At 44.7% G+C, this 26,040-nt stretch overlaps 1 protein-coding gene across 6 annotated transcripts in view; it reads right to left on the bottom strand.

Moving 5' to 3' along the window:
- Positions 1 to 1,875: 1,875 nt before the first annotated feature.
- Positions 1,876 to 26,040, bottom strand: part of brip1 (BRCA1 interacting helicase 1) — a 45,556-nt gene continuing 21,391 nt past the window's right edge. For 3 of the 6 annotated variants that reach the window (XM_024403009.2, XM_024403005.2, XM_042296122.1), the window contains 9 exons: positions 24,426 to 24,597; positions 24,121 to 24,242; positions 11,474 to 11,586; positions 11,213 to 11,295; positions 9,164 to 9,517; positions 6,695 to 7,609; positions 2,548 to 3,282; positions 2,370 to 2,419; positions 1,876 to 2,242 (listed from right to left, as the gene is read on the bottom strand). In XM_024403009.2, the coding sequence (XP_024258777.2) occupies positions 2,141 to 2,242; positions 2,370 to 2,419; positions 2,548 to 3,282; positions 6,695 to 7,609; positions 9,164 to 9,517; positions 11,213 to 11,295; positions 11,474 to 11,586; positions 24,121 to 24,242; positions 24,426 to 24,597 (2,646 nt within the window). In that variant the 3' untranslated portion in view covers positions 1,876 to 2,140. Of the gene's footprint in view, positions 3,283 to 5,379; positions 7,610 to 9,163; positions 9,518 to 11,212; positions 11,296 to 11,473; positions 11,587 to 24,120; positions 24,243 to 24,425; positions 24,598 to 26,040 lie in introns of those variants that run through there. The other 3 variants (XM_042296123.1, XM_042296124.1, XM_024403007.2) reach the window with 3 other exon arrangements.

Here is a 26,040-nt window from a genome sequence, read left to right as displayed (position 1 = left end):
AGAGACAGTCCTGTGTCCATGAGAATCAGGACTACCACTCAATGCAATCCATTTCGATCTATGGTATCCACATACTGATTTATAAGTGAAAATGTCAGTCGGAACCGGTACTAGAACCAAGCAGGTCCCCAAAACAGGGGACTTTACATCTAAGAGGTTGTACAGTACAATGCCATCACACATGCACGTATGCATGCGCGCACACACACTGTCAACCATAGATTGATATTGGCATGATGTTTCAGTCTTAATTTTGCATCATCATACAGTTCAATAATTACAGCATATTTCTGAACACAGAAGAGGGACAGATATTGGTTACAATGCAACGTTCATCTGTCACATTGGTTACTGAACCCACACTTCAAACCCACAGCAACATATGAAGATAGAAAATAACATCTTGTACTAAGCACAGAACAAAAGATGTATGTCATTACATAAATTATACCTGTGAGTTCAACAACTGATTCAACCTGTTATGGTCAGGTTACCATTACTGTCTTGATTCATAACTTGATTATGAGGCAGACATTTGGGGTACATTGACTTCCATTGGTTTTTGGTTAGAAAATGCTAACATTTTTGGTTGGTGCAAAGTTTGGTAACAGAATGATGTCACAAACCGTCATTCTGTTAGAAAACTTAGCATCATCTTAGCATCACTGTTCTTCAAGCAAATGTATTTAGTCTCTCCTTATTCATAGGCTGCTTTCAAGGAATAAACAATTGTTTGTGTCTGTGGAGCACCAGCTAGAGGACAACCAGACCAAGCACACCTAGTACAAGGTGCTGTGTCCCTCCCTGTAAGGTTGAGGCTCACCTGGTCCAGGGTGGGGTCCCGTGGGTGCTGGATCTCAGCAGCTACCACAGCAGCAGGAGAGGAAGAGTAGGGGTTGTGGAAGGCACAACCTCTACACTGTAGCAGCCTTGTCACAGAGCACTCCACTGGGTCCCAGATAGAATTGTAGGCTGTACGTGTGTGTGTGTGTGTGTGTGTGTGTGTGTGTGTGTGTGTGTGTGTGCTTCAGAGAGAGAAAGAGAAAATGAAAATAAAGGACAAAACAACTAAATGCAAAGTAACCCACAGAAAAGCCTGTAGGGAGACAGCATCAAAGGCCTCAGCCGCCAGCCACACATTAACCCACTTGTCAGCACAGAAAGTCGTACACCTTAATCCTGGGGGAAAGTGAATACGTATAAACGCTCTTTGGCTAGTGACACTGATTGCTGTTTTATAACGACAGATAGTTTAAATGGATCATTACTTTGAAGGGACTGTAAATACATATACCAACGGAACTATAGAATGCTGTTGGGGAAGTGTGTACTGTATGTATGGATGAAAGGTGCTTGGATCAGAGAAATAGAATGATTCATTCTTATTCTTTGGCTTGGATAGCAACACTGTCAAAGGGAAAAGTGACTAGGGGATTCTAGCAGGCACCATGGATTCTTTTGTCCTGACTAATCTATTGAGTCAGTGATTTGGGTGGATCCAGGTTAGAGCCTTTCAGAGTTGGGACATCGTTCAGACAGGTTGGTTTCTCTCACTCTCACTTCAAAGAGAGGGGAGCTCCCCAGCATAGACTTATGGCATCAATGAAGCAGGGGTTTTGTAACTATGGAAACATCTTGCTGACTGCAATGTTTAGCTCCTATAACAGTGCTTCCCTCTCTTTATGGTCATCCCCAGAGGTACTAAAACAAGCCTGAACAAGGAAAGTCTGTAATAGCAGGTTCTTCGTATGTGGCTGTATTATTCCACAGTGAAATCACAAATTAACTAATTCCTGTAGGTTAGGCAAAGATTAAAGATAAAGTCAGATGTATGATTTATTTAATGTCTACCTGTAGTGTTGTTGTCCCTGTAAGGCTGAAGACAGCTTCTGAGGGCCTGTAGGGCCGCTATGCCCCCATACCACCAGTGGGGTAGGGGGACATTGGGGTCTGGTTGGGAGGCATGGACAGTGTGCTGGACCTGCAGCTGTGCCCCCCCCCTCCACCCTCTGGTGACTTTAAGCCTAGCTATCTGCTCCAGATTACACACAGTGCTTTGCAGCTCACTTAAAGTACACGGTCACAAGTTACAACATCCACTTTTGATTTGATTGAGGATCACTGACATAAGGATATGTGTTTATTTGTGGGAATTAAATGTACCCTCTGCCACAGGCAGTAGCTGCTGCCCACACACAGCACAGTCTAGTCCTCTGGAACAGGGTCTGTGGTTGTTAGTCCTCTGAAAGACAAGACTTGAGTTGGCATGATGTGCATCATATTAGCCTTGTCACATACAAACAATGTGCATCACTACTGTTCAGATACCTAGGCTCCAAACCTGGTCTATGCAGTGGCCCCTAACGCACCTTCCTCCTCCGAGAGGCCCTGTTGCCCCCTCTATCCTGCACCTTGATGCCTAGAGGGGGAGAACAAGCAACAGATGGATGGTTTTGATTTAATTTCCAAATGAGCACTGATAAATTCACTGACAAAAAAAAATGAATACACTGACCAAATTACTGTGATGCGTACAGGCTGTCTAACCTTTCTGTAAAGAGTTCTGACTACCAGGCCCTTCCTTTGCTAGACCAGTGGAGCTACTCTCAGTCTCAGGTTCACCTCCAGGACTTCCTGGGACACACACTCTACCCTCGCATTTAGGGTTGACAATGTCCAAGTGCACTGTTGTGGTGGCGGGGGTGCTGCTCATGACTTCTTCCAGGCCCTCCCAAGAGGGGGGCAACTGTGCCTCTTTCCCCCTGAATCTCTTCACCTCTGTTCTGCATGTTGTCTTCAATCTCCCCCTGCTGCTGTACTGTTGGCAGAAAATACTAGTAACCTCCTGCCCCTTGGCCTTACTGCTGTTGGTCTCTGGCTTGGGAACATCCTCCTGCCCCCTGGCCGTCCTGCTGGTTCCTGACTTGAAAGAGTCCTCTGGCCCCCTGGTCTTGGCCCTAATACTAGTCCCAGGCTTGGTAGAGGCTTGGTCCTTCCATCCTGTGACAGCCTGCTCTCCCTCAGTCTCTTCAGGACCAGCGACACTAGCAGATCTGACTCTGGCTGTCCTGCCCTGGACCTCTAGGCTCTGGTCTTTGGTCTGTCGCTGAACTGGGAGACTGGAGGTGGGTGCAAAGGGCACCCCTGCCTTGGTCCTGCCTCTGCCCCTCTGACTGCACCTGACATGGGTCTGGTCCTGGTTCTTAGCCTGAGTCTTGGAAAGAACAACTCTCCCTTTCCATGGCTGGGTCGGTCTTGCAACAAGGACCTCAGCGCAGTGACCTGCCAATTAAAGCAAATGATGTCAATATGCCAGCTGCCTCCTACTGCGTGGTGTTGTCTTTTAAATGGCAAAATCTCAAACCAGCTGAAACAAACTTACTTTCCAATTATCATTAACATGGGACATAAAAAATACTACAATTAGCCTACTGTGTGGATAATGTATTTGTATTTATAATGTATTTGTTCCAACTCGTAAGGACATATAAAGGCTAATCAGATACTAAAGGAAGCCTCAGTAAATACTCCAATAACCTCACAGTGCTGCATAACAGCCTTACAGACCAATAGACTAACCACCTATTCGGACTAGAGGTCGGCCGATTAATTATGGCCGATTTCAAGTTTTCATAACAATCGGAAATCTGTATTTTTGGACACCGATTTAACTAGGCAAGTCATTTAATAACACATTCTTATTTTCAATGACGGCCTAGGAACGGTGAGTTAACTGCCTCCTTCAGGGGCAGAACGACAGATTTTCACCTTGTCACCTTGACCCAATCTTGCAACCTTACAGTTAACTAGTCCAATGCAATAATGACCGTTGCACTCCACAAGGAGACTGACTGCCTGTTACGCGAATGCAGTAAGCCAAGGTAAGTTGCTAGCTAGCATTATACTTATCTTATAAAAAACAATCAATCAATCATAATCACTAGTTAACTACATATGGTTGATGATATTACTAGATATTATCTAGCGTGTCCTGCGTTGCGTATAATCTGACTGAGCATACAAGTATCTAAGTATCTGACTGAGCAATGGTAGGCAGAAGCAGGTGCTTAAACATTCATTCAAACAGCACTTTCGTGCGTTTTGCCAGCAGCTCTTCGTTGTGCGTCAAGCAGTGCGCTGTTTATGACTTCAAGCCTATCAACTCCCGAGATGAGGCTGGTGTAACCGAAGTGAAATGGCTAGCTAGTTAGTGCGCGTTAATAGCGTTTCAAACGTCACTCGCTCTGAGCCTTGGGGTGGTTGTTTCCCTTGCTCTGCATGGGTAACGCTGCTTCGAGGGTGGCTGTTGTCGTTGTGTTCCTGGTTCGAGCTCAGGGAGGAGCAAGGAGAGGGACAGAAGCTATACTGTTACACTGGCAATACTAAAGTGCCTATAAGAACATCCAATAGTCAAAGGTTAATGAAATACAAATGGTATAGAAGGAAATAGTCCTATAATTCCTATAATAACTACAACCTAAAACTTCTTACCTGGGAATATTGAAGACTCATGTTAAAAGGAACCACCAGCTTTCATATGTTCTCATGTTCTGAGCAAGGAACTTAAACGTTAGCTTTCTTACATGGCACATATTGCACTTTTACTTTCTCCTCCAACACTTTGTTTTTGCATTATTTAAACCAAATTGTTTCATTATTTTGTTATTTCATTATTCATTATTTATTTGAGGCTAAATTGATTTTATATTTTCAGTTAAAATAAGTGTTCATTCAGTATTGTTGTAATTGTCATTATTACAAATACATTGTTAAAAATCGGCATCGGCTTTTTTGGTCCTCCCAATAATCGGTATCGGCGTTGAAAAATCATAACCGGTCGACCTCTAATTCGGACATCTGCTTACCCTCTCCCATGGTACCCTTGTTGATACTGATATTAATGAGGTGCCCTGCCACGTTCAGCCATGCAATTACATTAACTAACGAAGCTAAGGCACTGTCATATAGTGAGGCTGATGAGCAGAGGGATGAGCTTTAATTGAATGGTTCGGGCGTCCACATTGGACTCCTCCGTCAACCAATCACAGGTTAGGGATTGTTAGGGAGATGTGTGTTCTAACGAGACAACGTCCTGTCAAGCTAATGGGGCTTAATTTGGCAGACTTCACTGTTCCTGCCTCCCTCCATCTACAATTCAGCTTCTTTAACCAATGGTATGATTGATCATTGTCGGGGTAAGCCCAAACCACAATCACAACTAATCCTTCAAACACAGTAAATGGCTTTTACTCTTCACGACATCATTAAACCATTTTCCCCATGAAGGGGAATGGTTAGGGTGTACGTGAGAACATATGCCATTTGCTTAACTGTTCGTACATACAGAACATTAGGCATATACGGGAAGCAATGGACATAAACAGGTCAATAAATATTTATTTACCAAGGTTTAATGAAAGCCATAATATCACATCAAATTCAATAGTAACCCGCTTCTGCAAGCCGGAATGAAGAAATAGAGAAACTGACCACCACTATAGCAAAGACAAACAGGTCCAACTACTAACAAAATACTAACATAAAAACAACTACAGTTTAACAACTGAGACTAAAATGTAAAAAATACAGCATTTATAATTCTTTATCAGCTTTACCTTCTGAAAGATAAAACTTCTTTTTGGTACTATTGGGTCAATAACATGGTAACTGGCAAAGTAAAGCCAATACAAAGTGCTTTATTGATGGTTCAAACTTCACATCTGCACTCTTCTACATCAACTTGACACCACACAAACAAAAACCTGCTAACATGATTTTATTCATCTATTTTCCATATCAGATGGCCACAATCATTATTTATTGATATATACATATTTATTGATATATATTTATTGATATATATATATATATATTTATTGATATATATATATATACATACACACACACACATTGTCACCCTGGAGATGAGATGTTCTCAAGATGAATGATGGTATTTCTGAGGTTTCTTGTGTTGCTGGAAAGGCCTTGGGTGTTTCCCCCAAGTCATTGAACACACATCCCCACACCCCACCTCCCCTCTAGTTTACATCAGATAATTCATTTATGAAAAGATTGAACAGTAACTGTGTAAAAATGCAAGATGTCTATCTGTGTGAAGTCAGGCATGCTGCATCCTTCCACTCCTCTCCTCACTCCAAATAACACCTCATTAAAACACGGAACGGGACAATGCTTCCATCGCGTTTACATGAAAATAAACACATTTTCATGCATTTTAATGATGTGTACAAAAATATAAGACTGCACGTTAACATGGCAATTTGTGAGAAGTTCGTTAGCTCCAGACTGTTTAAACCGATAATGTCGGTCAGACGAGGCAACCCAGTTATGCTGTCACGCCAGATAATGAGACATGATGATCTGAGAACGAACTAGCTTTACTGAGCGTTTTGATGTGTCTAGTTATCTATATTTATAACCATAGTTTATGGGTATAACCTGGGCCCGTGTCCATAAAGAGTTTAGTTGGAGTGCTGATCTAGGATCAGATCTCACCTGTCCATTTCATTTTAATAATTATTATCTAAAATGAATAACTGATTCTAGATCAGCACTCCTACTGAGACCCTTTGTGAATACGGGCCCTGGTGCCTCATCATCTAGTTATAACCTGGTGTCTACTTGTCTATGGTTATAACCTTAGGGACAACAATGAAGTAGCTGGTTAATTTACCTGAGGATGGCTCTGGAGCTTTCTGTTTGGACCTGGACAGTCTGTGTGTCCTGCTGCCTGTCTGCCTGCTCTGGCCTTGGGTCGCCCCCTGGTTCAGCTCCTGTCCTTCTCCCTGACCTTGGTCCTCCTGTCTCTGGGTCTGTTGGGCCTCATCACCACTCCCTATCCTACTCCCCTGCTGCCTGTCCTGTTCCCATCCCACACTGACACAGTCTCTACTGGCTGAGGGAGCGAGAGCGCCTCCCCTCTTGGTATCAGTGGTAGTGACTGTCTCTGTGTCCTCCCTGGGACTCTGCTCTGGGCCAAACAGGTCCTCAGACAGAGCCTGGGCTGTTCCGGTAGAGAGAGCAAGGCTGGACGCAAGCACAGTTCCCTCCCCTGTCATCATCCCCTGCACTGTCCTGGGGAGAGGCTTGGTGTCCACCACCTCCTCTTCGTCATCAAACATCTCAGGTGTGAAGAAGATGCTCTGGTCTTCCTCTTCCTCTAGCAGGGTGGGATCGTCAACAACTACAGTGGTCTGTCTGGGCTCACAACTGGCAGGGACCTCCACTGGGGAGAGGACTAGAACCGGACCCTGGTCCGGGCTGGGAGGGGTAGATGCCGGTCCATCCAGCCCCTCACGGGCCATCCCTCCTGGGAAGGGGATCAAGGGATCCTGACACACATTCTCCTGGATCTTCTTCTCCTCCTCCTCCACAGAGTCAGGCCGTGGCGGGTCATCCAGATGATCTTGATGCCTGCTTGGGTCCTGGAAGATTGGAGTCTTGAAGTGGGTGGAGCTCACAAGGGTGGAGGTGAAGAGGTGGTGCACGGACCGTGGGGTGGTAAGGGGAGTGGAGATGTTCGGGGGCGGGGCCTTGGGATCACTGTTCGGATGAGTGGAGGGGTGTTGCTGTGTCTGCTTCTGGTCACCTGCTCATAGAGAATACGCACGTTATGGGAAATCATGGAAAGGAAAGACAACACGTTTGTATGAAGACTGTTACAATGCATTTAGAAATTCAGCTGAGGAGCTGATTGGAGCAGTCATCTGGTGTTGACAGTAAAGATGAGAAAATAACTGGGAAAGTACGTTCAAGATGCCAACATTGGCCTCAAGGATCCTATAAGTTGGGCCCACTAGCACTGTTAAATGAACCAGAGCAAGGTATCAATAACGGATTAGGGCCTTGGTCAGGGAGGTGACCAAGAACCCGATGGGCACCCTGACAGAGTTCCTCTGTGGAGATGGGAGAACCTTCTAGAAGGGCAACCATCTCTGCAGCACTCCACCAATCAGGCCTTTATGGTAGAGTGGCCAGTCGGAAGCCATTCCTCAGTAAAAGGCAAAACAGCCCGCTTAGAGTTTGCCAAAAGGCACCTAAAAGGACTGTGACCATGAGAAACAAGATTATTTGGTGTGATGAAACCAAGACTGAACTCTTTGGCTTGAATGCCAAGCGTCACGTCTGAAGGAAATGCACCATCTCCACGGTCGTGGCAGCATCATGTTCTGGGGATGTTTTTTAGCGGCAGGGACTGGGAGACTAGTTAGGATCAAGGGAAAGATGAACGGAGCAAAGTACAGAGAGATCCTTTTTTATTTTTTATTCAAATTAATTTTCCCCCCTTTTCCCCCCAATTTCGTGGTATCCAATTGTTTTTTTTAGTAATTACTATCTTGTCTCATCGCTACAACTCCCGTACGGGCTCGGGAGAGACGAAGGTCGAAAGCCATGCGTCCTCCGAAACACAACCCAACCAAGCCGCACTGCTTCTTAACAACCCGGAAGCCAGCCGCACCAATGTGTCGGAGGAAACACCATGCCCCTAGCGACCTGGTCAGCGTGCACTGCACCCGGCCCGCCACAGGAGTCGCTAGTGTGCGATGAGACAAGGATATCCCTACCGGCCAAACCCTTCTTAACCCGGACGACGCTAGGCCAATTGTGCGTCGCCCCACAGACCTCTCAGTCGTGGCCGGCTGAGACAGAGCCTGAGCGCGAACCCAGAGTCTCTGGTGGAACAGGTTCACCTTCCAATAGGACAACGACCCTAAGCACATAGCCAAGACAATGTAGGAATGGCTTCGGGACAAGTCTCTGAATGTCCTTGAGTAGCTCAGCCAGAGCCTGGACTTAAACCCGACCGAAAATCTCTGCGGAGTCCTGAAAATAGCTGTGCAGCGACGCTCCCCATCCAATCTGACAAGCTTGTAGCATCATACCCAAGAAGACTCAAGGCTGTAATCGCTGACAAAAGGTGCTTCAACACAGTACTGAGTAAAGGGTCTAAATACTTATGTAAATTATTTTTTGATTTTTTATATATTTGCAAAAAATGTATTGTCTTTGTCATTATGGGATATTGTGTGTAGATGGATGAAGGAAAAAACGATTGAACCCATTTTAGACTAACAAAATGTGGAAAAAGTAAAGGGGTCTGAATACTTTCCAAAAGCACTGTATCTAATGTAATACATCTCACCTATGTTTCCACTCTTTCCAGTGCTGGTGGTGGGGAGAGGCCACAGAGCAGGTGGGACAGAGACCGTAGGGGGAACCCAGGACCTGAACCCCTGTAGCTGGGTGTGGGGCTCTGGGACCTGAGACGTGGTAGTGTGGTGCACCGTGGCCCAGAGAAGGCAGTCTGAGCTGGGGCTAGGACTGGGCCTAGATTGACTGGCTGGAGACAGGACGGTGGTGCTGTTGAAGGTCTGGCTCCCTGCTCCATGGATCTCTCCTGCCCCCTGTTGGCACTGGGAGAAGGCCACCAGCGACTGCATGGCACCTCTGAAGGTGTCATGGTGCCTGACCAGGTTACGCACCCACTTGGACAGACCTGGGGTAAACAGATACTAATCTTGTTAGTGGAAGGGCATTCCACCACCTACACCCATTTAAAAACATACATTATTATAATATAAAAACAAATTATTTACAGTCATTTCTAATAACACTTATTCTAAGAATTTTATTTTGCTAAATTTCACCTTGTCAGCTCGGGGGATCCAATCTTGCAATCGTACAGTTAACTAGTCCAACGCAATAACGACCTGCCTCTTGTTGCACTCCACATTGAAAGTCAATATTTAAAAAAATATATATATAAAAAAAGAGTTCTTAACAGGGTGTTTTCTTTTTACCCTTCGCCTGTTACGCAAATGCAGTAAGCCAAGGTAAGTTGCTAGCTAGCATTAAACTTCTCTTATAAAAAACAATCAATCAATCAATCATAATAACTAGTTAACTACACATGGATGATGATATTACTAGATATTATCTAGCGTGTCCTGCGTTGCGTATAATATGACTGAGCATACAAGCATACAAGTATCTAAGTATCTGACTGAGCAGTGGTAGGCAGAAGCAGGTGCTTAAACATTCATTCAAACAGCACTTTCGTGCGTTTTGCCAGCAGCTCTTCGTTGTGCGTCAAGCATTGCGCAGTTTAAGACTTCAAGTCTATCAACTCCTGAGATGAGGCTGGTGTAACCGAAGTGAAATGGCTAGCTAGTTAGCGCGCGCTAAAAGCATTTCAAACGTCACTCGCTCTGAGCCTTGGGGTGGTTGTTTCCCTTGCTCTGCAAGGGTAACGCTGCTTCGAGTGTGGCTGTTGTCGTTGTGTTTCTGGTTCGAGCCCAGGGAGGAGCGAGGAGAGGGACGGAAGCTATACTGTTGCACTGGCAATACTAAAGTGCCTATAAGAACATCCAATAGTCAAAGGTTAATGAAATACAAATGGTATAGAGGGAAATAGTCCTATAATTCCTATAATAACTACAACCTAAAACTTCTTACCTGGGAATATTGAAGACTCATGTTAAAAGGAACCACCAGCTTTCATATGTTCTCATGTTCTGAACAAGGAACTTAAACGTTAGCTTTCTTACATGGCACATTTTGCACTTTTACTTTCTTCTCCAACACTTTGTTTTTGCATTATTTAAACCAAATTGAAAATGTTTCATTATTTATTTGAGGCTAAATTGATTTTATTGATGTATTATATTAAGTTAAAATAAGTGTTCATTCAGTATTGTTGTAATTGTCATTATTACAAATAAAAAAATATAAAAAATTGTCAGCTTAATCGGTATCGGCTTTTTTGGTCCTCCAATAACCGGTATCAGCGTTGAAAAATCATAATCAGTCGACCTCTAGTATGTTTTATTGCCATACACTGGATAGGTGCAGTGAAATGTGTTGATTTTACAGGGTCAGCCATAGTAGTACGGCACTGCTGGATAAAATTAGGGTTAAGTGCCTTGCTCCAGGGCACATCGGCATATTTGCACTTTGTCGGCTCGGGTATTCGAACCAGCGACCTTTCGTTTACTGGCCCAATGCTCTAAACGCTAGACTACCTGCCACCCTGCTCAACACAAGCCCTCTATCTTATGGATGGATTACCATCACCACCATGTGCCCAAGATAAGAAACTACACATTGTGTAAGACAACAGGGACATTAGAGGGCTTGTTTGTGAGTACATGAATCTCGAGTGGCTGCAACATGTGATAATTAATTTCAGTACCTGAGATGTATTTGTTGGGGTTGTTCCCAAACCTGTCGTCTACCAGAATGAGGGCTCCCCAGTCATTCTTGTGTCTGATACACCTGTGGTAGCAAAAACATTGTCAAGTTCAGGTAGTAACCTCCTGGTTTTTAAAATTTATCAAAACTTTTTCAGCCTTCTGATCATGAGCCTGATTTGTGAGCTAGGAGGAAGCCTCCTGTGATAGGCTGAGTCAAGGATGGAGAAACATACAGGAACATAAACAAAAGAGACCCGTACCTGCCCAGGGCCTGGTTGAGGGCTCTGTAGGCCTGGATCTCATACCAGCGGGAGCCTGACAGCAGACCCCTGGCTTTACAGTGCTGGTCATTATACTTCATCTTCAGCTCCACCTGAAAACACAGCTGGAATGTTAGATAGAGACACACCTCATAGGACGGGTCATCAGGACACTGCTATGCTGCCACCACAGACCAATCAAAGCTGAAAACAGAGCAGAAAAGACAACAGGAGACAGACTGGTATGCTTACAAAAACACGGAAAGATTAATAATAGAAAATATTTGTCCCATTTTTAAAAACCTGGTTAGATGAAGTCACTAGTCTGTTACATATGGAAAGGACTGGTCACGATCCAGCACATTTGATAAGATATGGCAGCCCTTTCTGTCTTCTCTATCACGTGATGGGCAACATGACACGCAGTCTGCAATCCACCCTGATCCATTGTAGCCTACTTCATTTTTAATGGAGCATATTCTGCTTGTGTCAAATTTCAATGAAGCATGGTAACGATTATTTTCTACTCTATCCATTTTTTTGTATAAGAGCATTGCTGTTGTTTTTTGTTTTTCGGGTTTCTTTCAGGGGGAGGGGGGGGTGTTATGCTATTGTTTGCTGTTATCTGTCTGTAAATCTGAACATTTATGAATAAAAATGTATTATATAAACCCAGCAAAACAAGAAACATCCCTTTTTCAGGACCCTGTCTTTCAAAGATAATTCGTAAAAAAATCCAAATACCTTCACAGATCTTCATTTGCAAAGGGTTTAAACACTGTTTCCCATGCTTGTTCAATGAACTATAAACAATTAATGAACATGCACCTGTGGAACTGTCGTTAAGACACTAACAGTTTAAAGACGGTAGGCAAATAAGGTCACAGTTATGAAAACTTAGGACACTAAAGAGGCCTTTCTACTGACTCTGAAAAACACCAAAAGAAAGATGCCCAAGGTCCCTGCTCATCTGCGTGAACGTGCCTTAGGCATGCTGCAAAGAGGCATGAGGACTGCAGATGTGGCCAGGGCAATAAATTGCAACATTCGTACTGTGAGATGCCTAAGACAGCTCTACAGGGAGACAGGACGGACAGCTGATCGTCCACACAGTGGCAGACCACGTGTAACAACACCTGCACAGGATCGGTACATCCGAACAGCACATCGGTACACACGAGTTACACCAAGAACGCACAATCCCTCCATCACTGCTCAGAATGTCCGTAATAGGCTGAGAGAGGCTGGACTGAGGGCTTGTAGGCCTGTTGTAAGGCAGGTCCTCACCAGACATCACCGGCAACAACGTCGCCTATGGGCACAAAACCACCATCGCTGGACCAGACAGGACTGGCAAAAAGTGCTTTTCTCTCACGAGTTGCGGTTTTGTCTCACCAGGGGTGATGGTTGGATTCGCGTTTATCGTTGAAGGAATGAGTGTTACACTGAGGCCTGTATTCTGGAGCGGGATCGATTTGGAGGTGGAGGGTCCATCATGATCTGGGGTGGTGTGAGCTTGTTGTCATTGCAGGCAATCTCAACGCTGTGCGTTACTGGGAAGACATCCTCCTCCCTCATGTGGTACCCTTCCTGCAGGCTCATCCTGACATGACCCTCCAGCATGACATTGCCACCAGCCATACTGCTCGTTCTGTGCGTGATTTCCTGCAAGAGAGGAATGTCAGTGTTTTGCCATGGCCAGTGAAGAGCCCAGATCTCAATCCCATTGAGCACGTCTGGAACCACTTGGGTCGGAGGGTGAGGGCTAGGGCCATTCCCCCCCAGAAATGTCCGGGAGCTTGCAGGTGCATTGGTGGAAGAGTGGGGTAACATCTCACAGCAAGAACTGGCAAATCTGGTGCAGTCCATGAGGAGATGCACTGCAGTACTTAATGCAGCTGGTGGCCACACCAGATACTGTCTTACTTTTGATTTTGACCCCCCCTTTGTTCAGGGACACATTATTCAATTTCTGTTAGTCACATGTATGTGGAACCTGTTCAGTTTATGTCTCAGTTGTTGAATCTTGTTATGTTCATTCAAATATTTACACATGTTAACTTTGCTGAAAATAGAGGACGTGAGGACGTTTCTTTTTTGCTGAGTTTATATAGTCCATTCAAAATATGTTCAGACCCCTTTACTTATTCCACATTTAGTTACATTACAGCCTTGTTCTAAAATGGATTAAATCAAATAAAAAATCCTCTTCAATCTACACACAATACACTATAACGACAAAGTGAAAACAGGTTTTTAGACAGTTTTGCAAATTGTGCATATCAGAGCAAATATGAAGCAATGAGGTCGAAAGAATTGTCCGTAGAGCTCAGTGACAGGATTGTGTCGAGGCACAGACCTGGGGAAGGGAATCAAAACATTTCTGCAGCATTGAGGGTCCCTAAGAACACATAAATGGAAGAAATTTGGAACCACCAAGACTCTTCCTGGAGCTGGCCACCCTGCCAAACTGAGAAATCGGGGGAGATGGGCCTTGGTCAGGGAGGTGACCAGGAACCCGATGGTCACTTTGACAGAGCTTCAGAGTCCCTCTGTGGAGATGGGAGAACATTCCAGAAGGACAACCATCTCTGCAGCACTCCACCAATTAGGCCTTTATGGTAGAGTGGCCAGACGGAAGGCACTCCTCAGGAAAAGGCACATGACAGCCAGCTTGAGTTTTGCCAAAAGGCACCTAAAGGACTCTCAGACCATGAGAAACAAGTTTCCCTGGTTTGATGAAACAAAGACTGCACTCTTTGGCTTGAATTTCAAACACAACGCCTGGTGGAAACCTGGCACTATCTCTACGCTGAAGCATGTTGGTGGCAGCATCATGCTATGGGGATGTTTTTCAGCTGCAAGGACTGGGAGACAAGTCAGGATTGAGGGAAAGATGAACGGAGCAAAGTACAGAGATCCTTGATGAAAACCTGCTCCAAAACGGTTATGACCTTAGACTGGGGTCGAAGGCTCACCTTCCAACAGGACAATGACCCTAAGCACGCAGCCAAGACAACACAGGAGAGGCTTCGGGACAAGTCTCTGAATGTACTTGAGAGGCCCAGCCAGAGCCCGGAATTGAACCTGATCGAACATCTCTGGAGAGACCTGAAAATAGCTGTGCAGTGACGCTCCCCATCCATCCTGACAGAGCTTGAGGAGAGAAGAATGGGACAAACTCCCCAAATTCAGGTGGGCCAAGCTTGTAACGTCATGCCCAAGAAGACTAGAAACTATAATCGCTGCCAAAGGTACTTCAACAAAGTACTGAGTAAAGGGTCTGAATACTTATTTAAATGTGATGTGTGAGTTTTATACATTTTTTATACATTTGCTAACCTTTCTAAAAACCTTTGCTTTGTCATTATGGGTTATGTAGCTTGATGAGGAGAACAAATAATTTAATCAAGTTTAGAATAAGGCTAAAAGGTAACAAAATGTGGAAAAAGTCGAGGGGTCTGAATACTTTCTGAATGAACTGTATACACAGTATATATACATATATATACACACACACACACACACATATATACACTGCTCAAAAAAATAAAGGGAACACTTAAACAACACAATGTAACTCCAAGTCAATCACACTTCTGTGAAATCATACTGTCCACTTAGGAAGCAACACTGATTGACAATAACTTTCACATGCTGTTATGCAAATGGTATAGACAACAGGTGGAAATATAGGCAATTAGTCAGACACCCCCAATAAAGGAGTGGTTCTGCAGGTGGTGACCACAGACCACTTCTCAGTTCCTATGCTTCCTGGCTGATGTTTTGGTCACTTTTGAATGCTGGCGGTGCTTTCACTCTAGTGGTAGCATGAGACAGAGTCTACAACCCACACAAGTGGCTCAGGTAGTGCAGCTCATCCAGGATGGCACATCAATGCGAGCTGTGGCAAGAAGGTTTGCTGTGTCTGTCAGCGTAGTGTCCAGAGCATGGAGGCGCTACCAGGAGACAGGCCAGTACATCAGGAGACGTGGAGGAGGCCGTAGGAGGGCAACAACCCAGCAGCAGGGCCGCTACCTCCGCCTTTGTGCAGGGAGGAGCACTGCCAGAGCCCTGCAAAATGTGCATGTGTCTGCTCAAACGGTCAGAAACGGACTCCATGAGGGTGGTATGAGGGCCCGATGTCCACAGGTGGGAGTTGTGCTTACAGCCCAACACCGTGCAGGACGTTTGGCATTTCCCAGAGAACACCAAGATTGGCAAATTCGCCACTGGCGCCCTGTGCTCTTCACAGATGAAAGCAGGTTCACACTGAGCACGTGACAGACGTGACAGAGTCTGGAGACGCCGTGGAGAACATTCTGCTGCCTGCAACATCCTCCAGCATAACCGGTTTGGCGGTGGGTCAGTCATGGTGTGGGGTGGCATTTCTTTGGGGGGCCGTACAGCCCTCCATGTGCTCGCCAAAGGTAGCCTGACTGCCATTAGATACCGAGATGAGATCCTCAGACCCCTTGTGAGACCATATGCTGGTGTGGTTGGCCCTGGGTTCCTCCTAATGCAAGACAATGCTAGACCTCATGTGGCTGGAGTGTGTCAGCAGTTCCTGCAAGAGGAAGGCATTGATGCTATGGACTGGCCCGCCCGTTCCCCAGACCTGAATCCAATTGAGCACATCTGGGACATCACGTCTCGCTCCATCCACCAACGCCACGTTGCACCACAGACTGTCCAGGAGTTGGCGGATGCTTTAGTCCAGGTCTGGGAGATCCCTCAAGAGACCATCCGCCATCAGGAGTATGCCCAGGCGTTGTAGGGAGGTCATCCAGGCACGTGGAGGCCACACACACTACTGAGCCTCATTTTGACTTGTTTTAAGGACATTACATCAAAGTTGGATCAGCCTGTAGTGTGGTTTTCCACTTTCATTTTGAGTGTGACTCCAAATCCAGACCTCCATGGGTTGATAAATTTGATTTCCATTGATAATTTTTGTGTGATTTTGTTGTCAGCACATTCAACTATGTAAAGAAAAAAGTATTTAATAAGAATATTTCATTCATTCATATCTAGGATGTGTTATTTTAGTGTTCCCTTTATTTTTTTGAGCAGTGTATATATACACACACTCATATATACATATATATATATATATATAGATATATATACACATACACACACATATACAGTGCCTTGCGAAAGTATTCGGCCCCCTTGAACTTTGCGACCTTTTGCCACATTTCAGGCTTCAAACATAAAGATATAAAACTGTATTTTTTGTGAAGAATCAACAACAAGTGGGACACAATCATGAAGTGGAACGACATTTATTGGATATTTCAAACTTTTTTAACAAATCAAAAACTGAAAAATTGGGCGTGTAAAATTATTCAGCCCCTTTACTTTCAGTGCAGCAAACTCTCTCCAGAAGTTCAGTGAGGATCTCTGAATGATCCAATGTTGACCTAAATGACTAATGATGATAAATACAACCCACCTGTGTGTAATCAAGTCTCCGTATAAATGCACCTGCACTGTGATAGTCTCAGAGGTCCGTTAAAAGCGCAGAGAGCATCATGAAGAACAAGGAACACACCAGGCAGGTCCGAGATACTGTTGTGAAGAAGTTTAAAGCCGGATTTGGATACAAAAAGATTTCCCAAGCTTTAAACATCCCAAGGAGCACTGTGCAAGCGATAATATTGAAATGGAAGGAGTATCAGACCACTGCAAATCTACCAAGACCTGGCCGTCCCTCTAAACTTTCAGCTCATACAAGGAGAAGACTGATCAGAGATGCAGCCAAGAGGCCCATGATCACTCTGGATGAACTGCAGAGATCTACAGCTGAGGTGGGAGACTCTGTCCATAGGACAACAATCAGTCGTATATTGCACAAATCTGGCCTTTATGGAAGAGTGGCAAGAAGAAAGCCATTTCTTAAAGATATCCATAAAAAGTGTAGTTTAAAGTTTGCCACAAGCCACCTGGGAGACACACCAAACATGTGGAAGAAGGTGCTCTGGTCAGATGAAACCAAAATTGAACTTTTTGGCAACAATGCAAAACGTTATGTTTGGCGTAAAAGCAACACAGCTCATCACCCTGAACACACCATCCCCACTGTCAAACATGGTGGTGGCAGCATCATGGTTTGGGCCTGCTTTTCTTCAGCAGGGACAGGGAAGATGGTTCAAATTGATGGGAAGATGGATGGAGCCAAATACAGGACCATTCTGGAAGAAAACCTGATGGAGTCTGCAAAAGACCTGAGACTGGGACGGAGATTTGTCTTCCAACAAGACAATGATTCAAAACATAAAGCAAAATCTACAATGGAATGGTTCAAAGATGGCCATTCTAACACCTGGATATGTTTAAGTCAAAGTCCAGACCTGAATCCAATCGAGAATCTGTGGAAAGAACTGAAAACTGCTGTTCACAAATGCTCTCCATCCAACCTCACTGAGCTCGAGCTGTTTTGCAAGGAGGAATGGGAAACAATTTCAGTCTCTCGATGTGCAAAACTGATAGAGACATACCCCAAGCGACTTACAGCTGTAATCGCAGCAAAAGGTGGCGCTGCAAAGTATTAACTTAAGGGGGCTGAATAATTTTGCACACCCAATTTTTCAGTTTTTGATTTGTTAAAAAAGTTTGAAATATCCAATAAATGTCGTTCCACTTCATGATTGTGTCCCACTTGTTGTTGATTCTTCACAAAAAAATACAGTTTTATATCTTTATGTTTGAAGCCTGAAATGTGGCAAAAGGTCGCAAAGTTCAAGGGGGCCGAATACTTTCGCAAGGCACTGTATATAAATAAATAAAGAGAAAATATTTGCAATCAAATGTCTTGGTTGGGGATCAATAAATTAACGTTGAACTGAAGCAGCCTTCGATTTTCCAAAATCATGACATTTGAATATATCTTGTGTAGCCCGGAGCATTATCTTTGACATGAAGTGAGAAGGACAAATCAATCGCTACCCGTCAGACACCCCAAAACCACCAAATGTGCCCCAGTGGCTGGAAGGCTAACCATAGCTGTGGGCTATCACCTGTGCTCTGACCTGCCATCCAGCACCTTTCAGGCATCAGGCAGGGCTCATCCACTGAGCACTAATGTGATTAATGTGGGCTGTGGAGTGGGAAGGTGAGGGGCAGACAGGGAGCTCAGGGGGAGACGCCAACCCTGTTAAAAATACATAGGGCCTGAAGAGGTTTATTATTGCCTGCCTACAATGCCCCCTCAGACAGATCTCTTGTGAAAGGGGGAATAAAGGGAGGATACAGCAGAGGTGAAGAAGAGATGACAGGTAGGAGGGGTCTAGTCAATACAAGTGATGAAGAAGGTGGTGTGGTAGACAGATCTGTTGTGAAAGATGGGGGCATCAAGCAAACAGGCAAGGAGGTGGTGAGACAGGAGGTAGTTGGGGCAGTCTACACAAGACAAGCAACAAGCTATGCCACAAAAAGGCCACAAAGGCATCTATCTCCATCAATTTGCATCCATCCATCAGTCCTGGACTTTCAGCGCTAACCTTTCGGGATTGACAAGTGAAAAGTTCATATGGCGTCTGACGGGCGGGACATATGGGACATGCCGGTGAACAGGGCTCTAACAGGGACTGACAGGTAGGTGCCGTGTGTTCACAGCCCAGAGCACCGTGACCCCTAACGACACAGGCGTGTACACACTGCTCCCCTCTCTCTACTTTCTGTCCTGGGAGAGATGATGTGTCATAACTGGACGTCCACATGGCCTACAGAAAAGGCACTTTTTTAATGTTGATCTAACCATCATGATTCTGTTTTATAAATCATTCATTGAGAGCATTCTGTCCCACTGTTTGACCTGCTGGTTTGGGAATATCAAGTTTGCACAGAAAAATGGGTTGAGAAAGATAGTCAGGACTTGTGGAAAAATAATAAAATAAAACAGCAACAACTGTCATCTCTCTACCTGGGCAGAACCCTCCAGAGGGCCAATCAAATAGCGGTTGAATCTTCCCATCCACTCCACCCTGAATTCCAGCTCCATCCCTCTGAACGCAGGTACAGACTAGAGATCGACAGACTATGATTTTTCAACGCCGATACCGATTATTGGAGGACCAAGAAAGCCGATACCGATTATTGGAGGGCCAGGAAAGCCGATACCGATTAATCGCCCGATTTGTTATTTATTTGTAATAATGACAATTACAACAATACTGAATGAACACTTATTTTAACTTAATATAATATATCAACAAAATCTATTTAGCCTCAAATAAATAATGAAACATGTTCAATTTGGTTTAAATAATGCAGTGTTGGAGAAGAAAGTGAAAGTGCAATATGTGCCATGTAAGAAAGCTAACGTTTAAGTCCCTTGCTCAGAACATGAGAACATATGAAAGCTGGTAGTTCCTTTTAACATAAGTCTTCAATATTCCCAGGTAAGAAGTTTTAGGTTGTAGTTATTATAGGACTATTTCCCTCTATACCATTTGTATTTCATTAACCTTTGTTCTTATAGGCACTTTTGTATTGCCAGTATAGCTTCCGTCCCTCTCCTCGCTCCTCCCTGGGCTCGAACCAGGAACACAACGGCAACAGCCAACCTCGAAGCAGCGTTACCCATCACTCCACAAAAGCCGCTGCCCTTGCAGAGCAAGGGAAACAACCACTCCAAGGCTCAGAGCGAGTGATGTTTGAAACGCTATTAACGCGCGCTAACTAGCTAGCCATTTCACTTCGGTTACACCAGCCTCATCTCGGGAGTTGATAGGCTTGAAGTCATAAACAGCGCAATGCTTGACGCACAACGAAGAGCTGCTGGCAAAACGCACGAAAGTGCTGTTTGAATGAATGTTTATGCGCCTGCTTCTGCCTTCTCCGCTCAGTCAGATACTTGTATGCTTAGTCGCAGGACACGCTAGATAATATTATCAGCCATGTGTTGTTAACTAGTGATTGATTGATTGTTTTTTATAAAAAACAGTTTAATCCTAGCTAGCAACTTAGCTTGGCTTACTGCATTCGCGTAACAGGCAGTCTCCCTGTGGAGTGCAACGAGAGAGAGGCAGGTCGTTATTGCGTTGGACTAGTTAATTGTAAGGTTGCAAGATTGGATCCCCCGAGCTGACAAGGTGAAAATCTCTCGTTCTGCCCCTGATCAAGGCAGTTAACCCACTGTTCCTAGGCCGTCATTGAAAATAAGAATGTGTTCTTAACTGACTTGCCTAGTTAAATAAAGATGAAATAAAAGTGTAAAAAAATATATGAAAAAAAAAGAGGCAAAATCGGTGGCCAAAAATACCGATTTCCGATTGTTATGAACATATGAAATCGGCCCATCGCGATTAATCGGTTGAACTCTAGTACAGACTACCTAAGGTTAAAAAAAATAGGGCCAAGGTCTCTTTGATCCAGAATGCAATTCTGTAATTTAACAAATGTTGGAGTAATTGCACTTAGCACTTGCACTATGAAATTGCACTTACCCTGCCTATTTGTAAAAACCCATTTTTAGATGTTATATGTTTTATGACTGCTGCAAGATGAATTGCCCCTGAGAACATTCGAGTTCTGAATCTGAAAGAGTCCGTCCATACTCAGTACACATATTTGATCTGAACCAAATAAAAAGGAGCAGGAACTAGATCACTTTTTATTTATTTATTAAGAAACACTTCACCATGTCAAAATGGACCTGCAGTAGCCATGCTATTTTCTTGCTGGCCAGATGTATACTACCTCATGTTATTTGGGCTCACGACGCGCAGGCTAGCGGCTGTATGGTGAGATGAGATGTCTCCTCCTGTCAACCAGAGGGGTTGACGCATCTACTTCTGAGACCACGAAACTAACGGAAATGGCCAGTAGCCCCGAGCCGCCAATGTCATCGAAATCCAATGGGAGTCCATTTCAGCGTCCCCCCCTTCACGTCCCTGCACCATGTCAACACCAGATCTGACATGACAGGATGCATATGTGAAAAAGCCAATTCTAGCTTCTAGCGAATCTCCTCCTGAAATTGAAAGAAACCTCCAGCTAGAAGGGATTAGTTAAAATGTCAGGAGATCGCTAGTCGCTCGCTCGCTTTGGCCCGGTCCGCCCACCGCTACCTGTTCATGCTTAAAAACATACATTTGACCAGCTAGCATGGTTTGCAGCTGAGAGGACCCGTTCGTGTGTGTGTGCCCCTGGCAGTCCTAACCATCTTGTGCCTGTCAGTGAGATTATGGAGCGCTCCATCTACCTAATGTGGCAGAGCTGACAGCTGGGTGCCTCGTCCTCAGTGTGTCCCTGTGTGACGTGAACACACACGCACAAGCACCTAACCAGGACGCACTCTCTCTCTCTCACACACACACACACACACACCAAAATGTCTCCCACTCAACAACATAGGATCAAACTGTCTGGTCCTCCTCCTCCATAAAGTATCAAAGCAGAGACACCAGGTCTCTATAAAACAGTATTCAGTGTCTTTAAATGTCTGCTGTGCTCCTCATTAAGCAAACAGAGATGCCATATCAGCTGTAAGTGTCCTTTTATTGCCTGTTAAGCCAGAGGATTGTTTCTCTCCCTCCCTCACACACGGCTGCATATTCTAAGACATGCCTGTTGGGGGGGAAAAAACTACTCTACATGTGTATAATGTAACATTGGGTGCATCCCAAAAGGCACCCTGTACCCTATATACAGTAGTGCACAGCTAAGGTCAAAAGTAGTGCACTAAATAGGGAATAGGGTTCCATTTGGAATGCGTCCTTGATGTAATAGCAGCTTAGCAAAGCTTTCGGTGTGGAGGACTGTTTCCAGTTCACCTTTGATCTCAGGCACGATAAAAGGCTAGTAAACACAGTGTTGCTCTGTGAGTCGGTTAAAACCTTAAAACGTTTTGCTGAGAGTCGAGTCTGGGAAAAGCAGTCTAGGCACGAAGGTAGGCGTCCACACTACATGAGGGGTCTACATAAGCTATAGGGGGTGCATGTTAGAAATGTGGGACAGGGGGAGTAAGTCCAAGTTAATGTGTTCTGAGAAGGGACTGTCTATATGTGCTTGGGTAAAGGTAGAAATGTTAAACAGGTGGGAGAGTGAGAATATACAATATGTATTTTTGTGGCTCTGGGCATGGGAGTGAGACAATTTGAGTGTAGTATGAGTGTAGTTGCGCGAGACAGAAAGTGTGCACTACATGTGTCATATGAGCATGCGAGTATGTATCTGACCCCTCTATAAGATCCCGGTCACAGCCGGGACAGCGTTGTGTTGCTGTATACCTGTGGCTTACTGCCTGCCCGGCGCCCGCTGGGTTGTTTTAGCGTAGCTGTCAGAGGGGCCGTGGGGACATACAGTGACCTGGCCCTGACAGGCATTAGTGTCATGTCCAGTCCCTTCTTCTGGTAATGGGGGTCAGCTAGCAGACCTTACCACCCCTAAGGGCTCCTCTGGGGCCAGGGCAGGCAGCTGACACACCACGAGAAGAAAGGAAAGAATAGAGAAAAAGAAAAAAGAAAAGGAGAAAGAAAATAAAAAGCAAGAGACAGACCTTTACACCCGCTCATGGCTCCTCTGGGGCAGCTGACATGCGACCTGCCATTTATCCTATTTACTCAGTAGAGAAGAGGAAAGGAGAGAGAATTTAACAGAAAAGATCTGCTGTGCTATTGGGTGAACCTGTTTCTCAGCATGAGAAGGACAAGGGGAGCCCATAGCTCTCTCCAGTCTCCGGCCACATCTAGCCATCTCCCATCCCTCAAGGGCTACTCAAAAGGGAGCTGCGAGCGGGCTACATAAGGCTAAATACTGATGTTGGGCCTCGCAACTTTGACCTGCTCATCACAAACTTCATTTGAACTTACCTGTTGTCTGCTGATTTCGTCCTTATTTTGGGTGGAAATATGAGACAAAATATCCTCAGAAAGGTGTTACTAACCCGCATGTCTCTGTGTGTGGCTATCATAATTTGCTCATCGTCACCTAAGGCATGCACACAATGATGAAAGTACACGTGATGCATGCATGCCAACCAAAGTCAAAGCGGTTTACATGGTTTTGTGCATGTACAAGGTGATGGAAATCTCCACAGCATTACCAGCGTTTTGAAAAGTTAAATAATAATAGTACTTTCCTGTGGACATTTCTTTCGACTCACTTAGAGTAAGTTAAAATACTATATATTATCTGGCTTGTAAGAGAACTTTACAAGTGTTTGCAGTTTAATTCAGATTGTGTACCCAGAAAGCTGGTATCAGACTGATTTATAGGCAACACTGGGCCCTGACAAAAAGGTAAGGAAGGATGGAGAGAGGAGGGAGAGTGGAGGAGGAGGGTAGAAACAAAGGTCAGCTCTATCTAACAGAACAATCACTTTGAGATTATTTTACAGATCACCAAAAAAGAGGAGGATATGATTTTGGTTTGTGTGTGTGCACCTGTGTACAGAACAGAACGTTTTCAGGGTTGGCACTGGAGGTCTGTAGGAAAATACATTGGCACCCAGCAGATTCTGTGAAGCGCAAAGTCTAACCTGCAGGAGGGAGGTGGTCTCTCCACCTGTATGTGACTGGCTGGACAACTGTAAACATGGGTCACTCTCTGTCCCTCTGGGTCCTCTGCTGTTAAACAGACCCGATGAGGCTCACCACCAAGACGTTGAGCCACCTCTGACCTCGGTCTCTGGTTCTTACCTGCAGGTCCTTGATGTTGGGGAAGGGGATGCCGATGGTGACCACTGCTCTGGCGTTGTCGTCTGTGAAGTCCAGTCCTTCACTCACCTTCCCTCTACATACTGCCATCAGCAGAGCTCCATCTGAGGGGGGGGGCAGAAACAACACCAAAGGTACCCAACACCAAACATTTTATGCACTCAATGCTGAATTAACAAATCGGTGCTCTGTAATCCCTGGCAGAGAAGAGATAGACAGACAAAGATAGAGACAGAGAGAAGAGAGCGAGAGATAGAATGAAATAAAGAGACACAGCCCAGTCTCACCTCTGTCCCCTGCAAACTCTCCACTGATTCTGATGGCATCATAGTACACCTGCAGCAGCTCATCAAAGTCTCCCTTCCCTCCTCCTCTGGGCTCTGTGATCACAGTCTTCCTCTCCTCAAGCTTCTCCCACAGCCCTGTGTTGGTCCAGCGATCACGCAGCTTGTCCAGCATCTAGGAAAACAGAACACCAGCAAATTGATCAGGGCTTCATGCATGCGGGCGGCAGGGTAGCCTAGTGGTTAGAGCGTTGGACTAGTAACCGAAAGGTTGCAAGTTCGAATCCCCGAGCTGACAAGGTACAAATCTGTCGTTCTGACCCTGAACAGGCAGTTAACCCAATGTTCCTAGGCCGTCATTGAAAATAAGAATTTGTTCTTAACCGACTTGCCTAGTAAAATAAATAATAAATAATAAAAAAATGCATCAACAATATTAAACAATGTGATTTGTTCATATCTTTTTCAATTAATATTTTTGTTACTAACTTTCCAAACTCAGTCATCAGCAAATTCCTGAAGTCTACACTACATAACCTTCCAATAAATAAATAACTATCAATTGGTGCTAACATGAATCATGCTTGGCACCACTATGGGATAGAAGCTATTCTTCACATGGGTATTAACCTGTCTGGGAAAAGTCCAAAAAGTTATATTACTGGTCGTAGAAACATATCAAACGAGGTGTAGAATCAATCTTTAGGATGTTTTTAACATAAATCTTCAATAATGTCCCAACCGGAGAAATCCTTTGTCTGTAGAAAAGCAATGGAACGCAAGGTAACTTTCACATGACCGCGCGTCACGAGCTCGTGGCTGCTGGCAGACCTCTGACTCATTCCCCTTTCATTCAGCCCCCCTTCACAGTAGACGCCTGAAACAACGTTCTAAAGACTGTTGACATCTAGTGGAAGCCTTAGGAAGTGCAAGATGACCAATATCCCACTATCGTCAATAGGGGCTGAGTTGAAAAACTACAAACCTCAGATTTCCCACTTCCTGGTTGGATTTTTTCTCAGGTTTTTGCCTGCCATATGAGTTCTGTTACACTCACAGACATCATTCAAGCAATTTTAGAAACTTCAGAGTGTTTTCTATCCAATACTACTAATAATATGCATATATTAACATCTGGTACTGAGTAGCAGGCAGTTTACTCTGGGCACGCTTTTCATCCAAAAGTGAAAATTCTGCCCCCTATCCCAATGAAGTTAATGACCTAATGAAGCAACAGAGCAGGAGTTGAGACTACAGTAAACAGGAGGAAAAACTAGGGCCATATTACACCAAGAAATGTGGTCCACATTAGAGCCCCCTGAGAAAACCTTTCACATAGCAGCATAATATACTCCTCTCACATGACATACAGAGAAATAGGTTTCCAGGTTTCCTTTCTACAACTCCAAACTGTTTTTAGAGTTAGTGGGTGCACCTTGAATCTGTTCAGGGATACACAGTACAGTACACTGTCCTGACAGCTTGGCATCCAGACACTGCAGGTATGTGTGTGTCTTAAAGTCTGAAACAAAGTTCACAGCATGATGGCACGTGAAGCTCCTCCGCCCCCCAACCCCCCAGCCAGCCGCTCTCCCCCTTTTGCCCTCCCATGGCTCAG

The sequence above is a fragment of the Oncorhynchus tshawytscha genome, linkage group LG13 (genome assembly GCF_018296145.1).
Source record: "Oncorhynchus tshawytscha isolate Ot180627B linkage group LG13, Otsh_v2.0, whole genome shotgun sequence".
Classification (NCBI taxonomy): Eukaryota; Metazoa; Chordata; class Actinopteri; order Salmoniformes; family Salmonidae; genus Oncorhynchus; species Oncorhynchus tshawytscha.
Note: the sequence above shows the minus strand (reverse complement) of the source record. Positions and strands in the feature narration are given on the sequence as shown.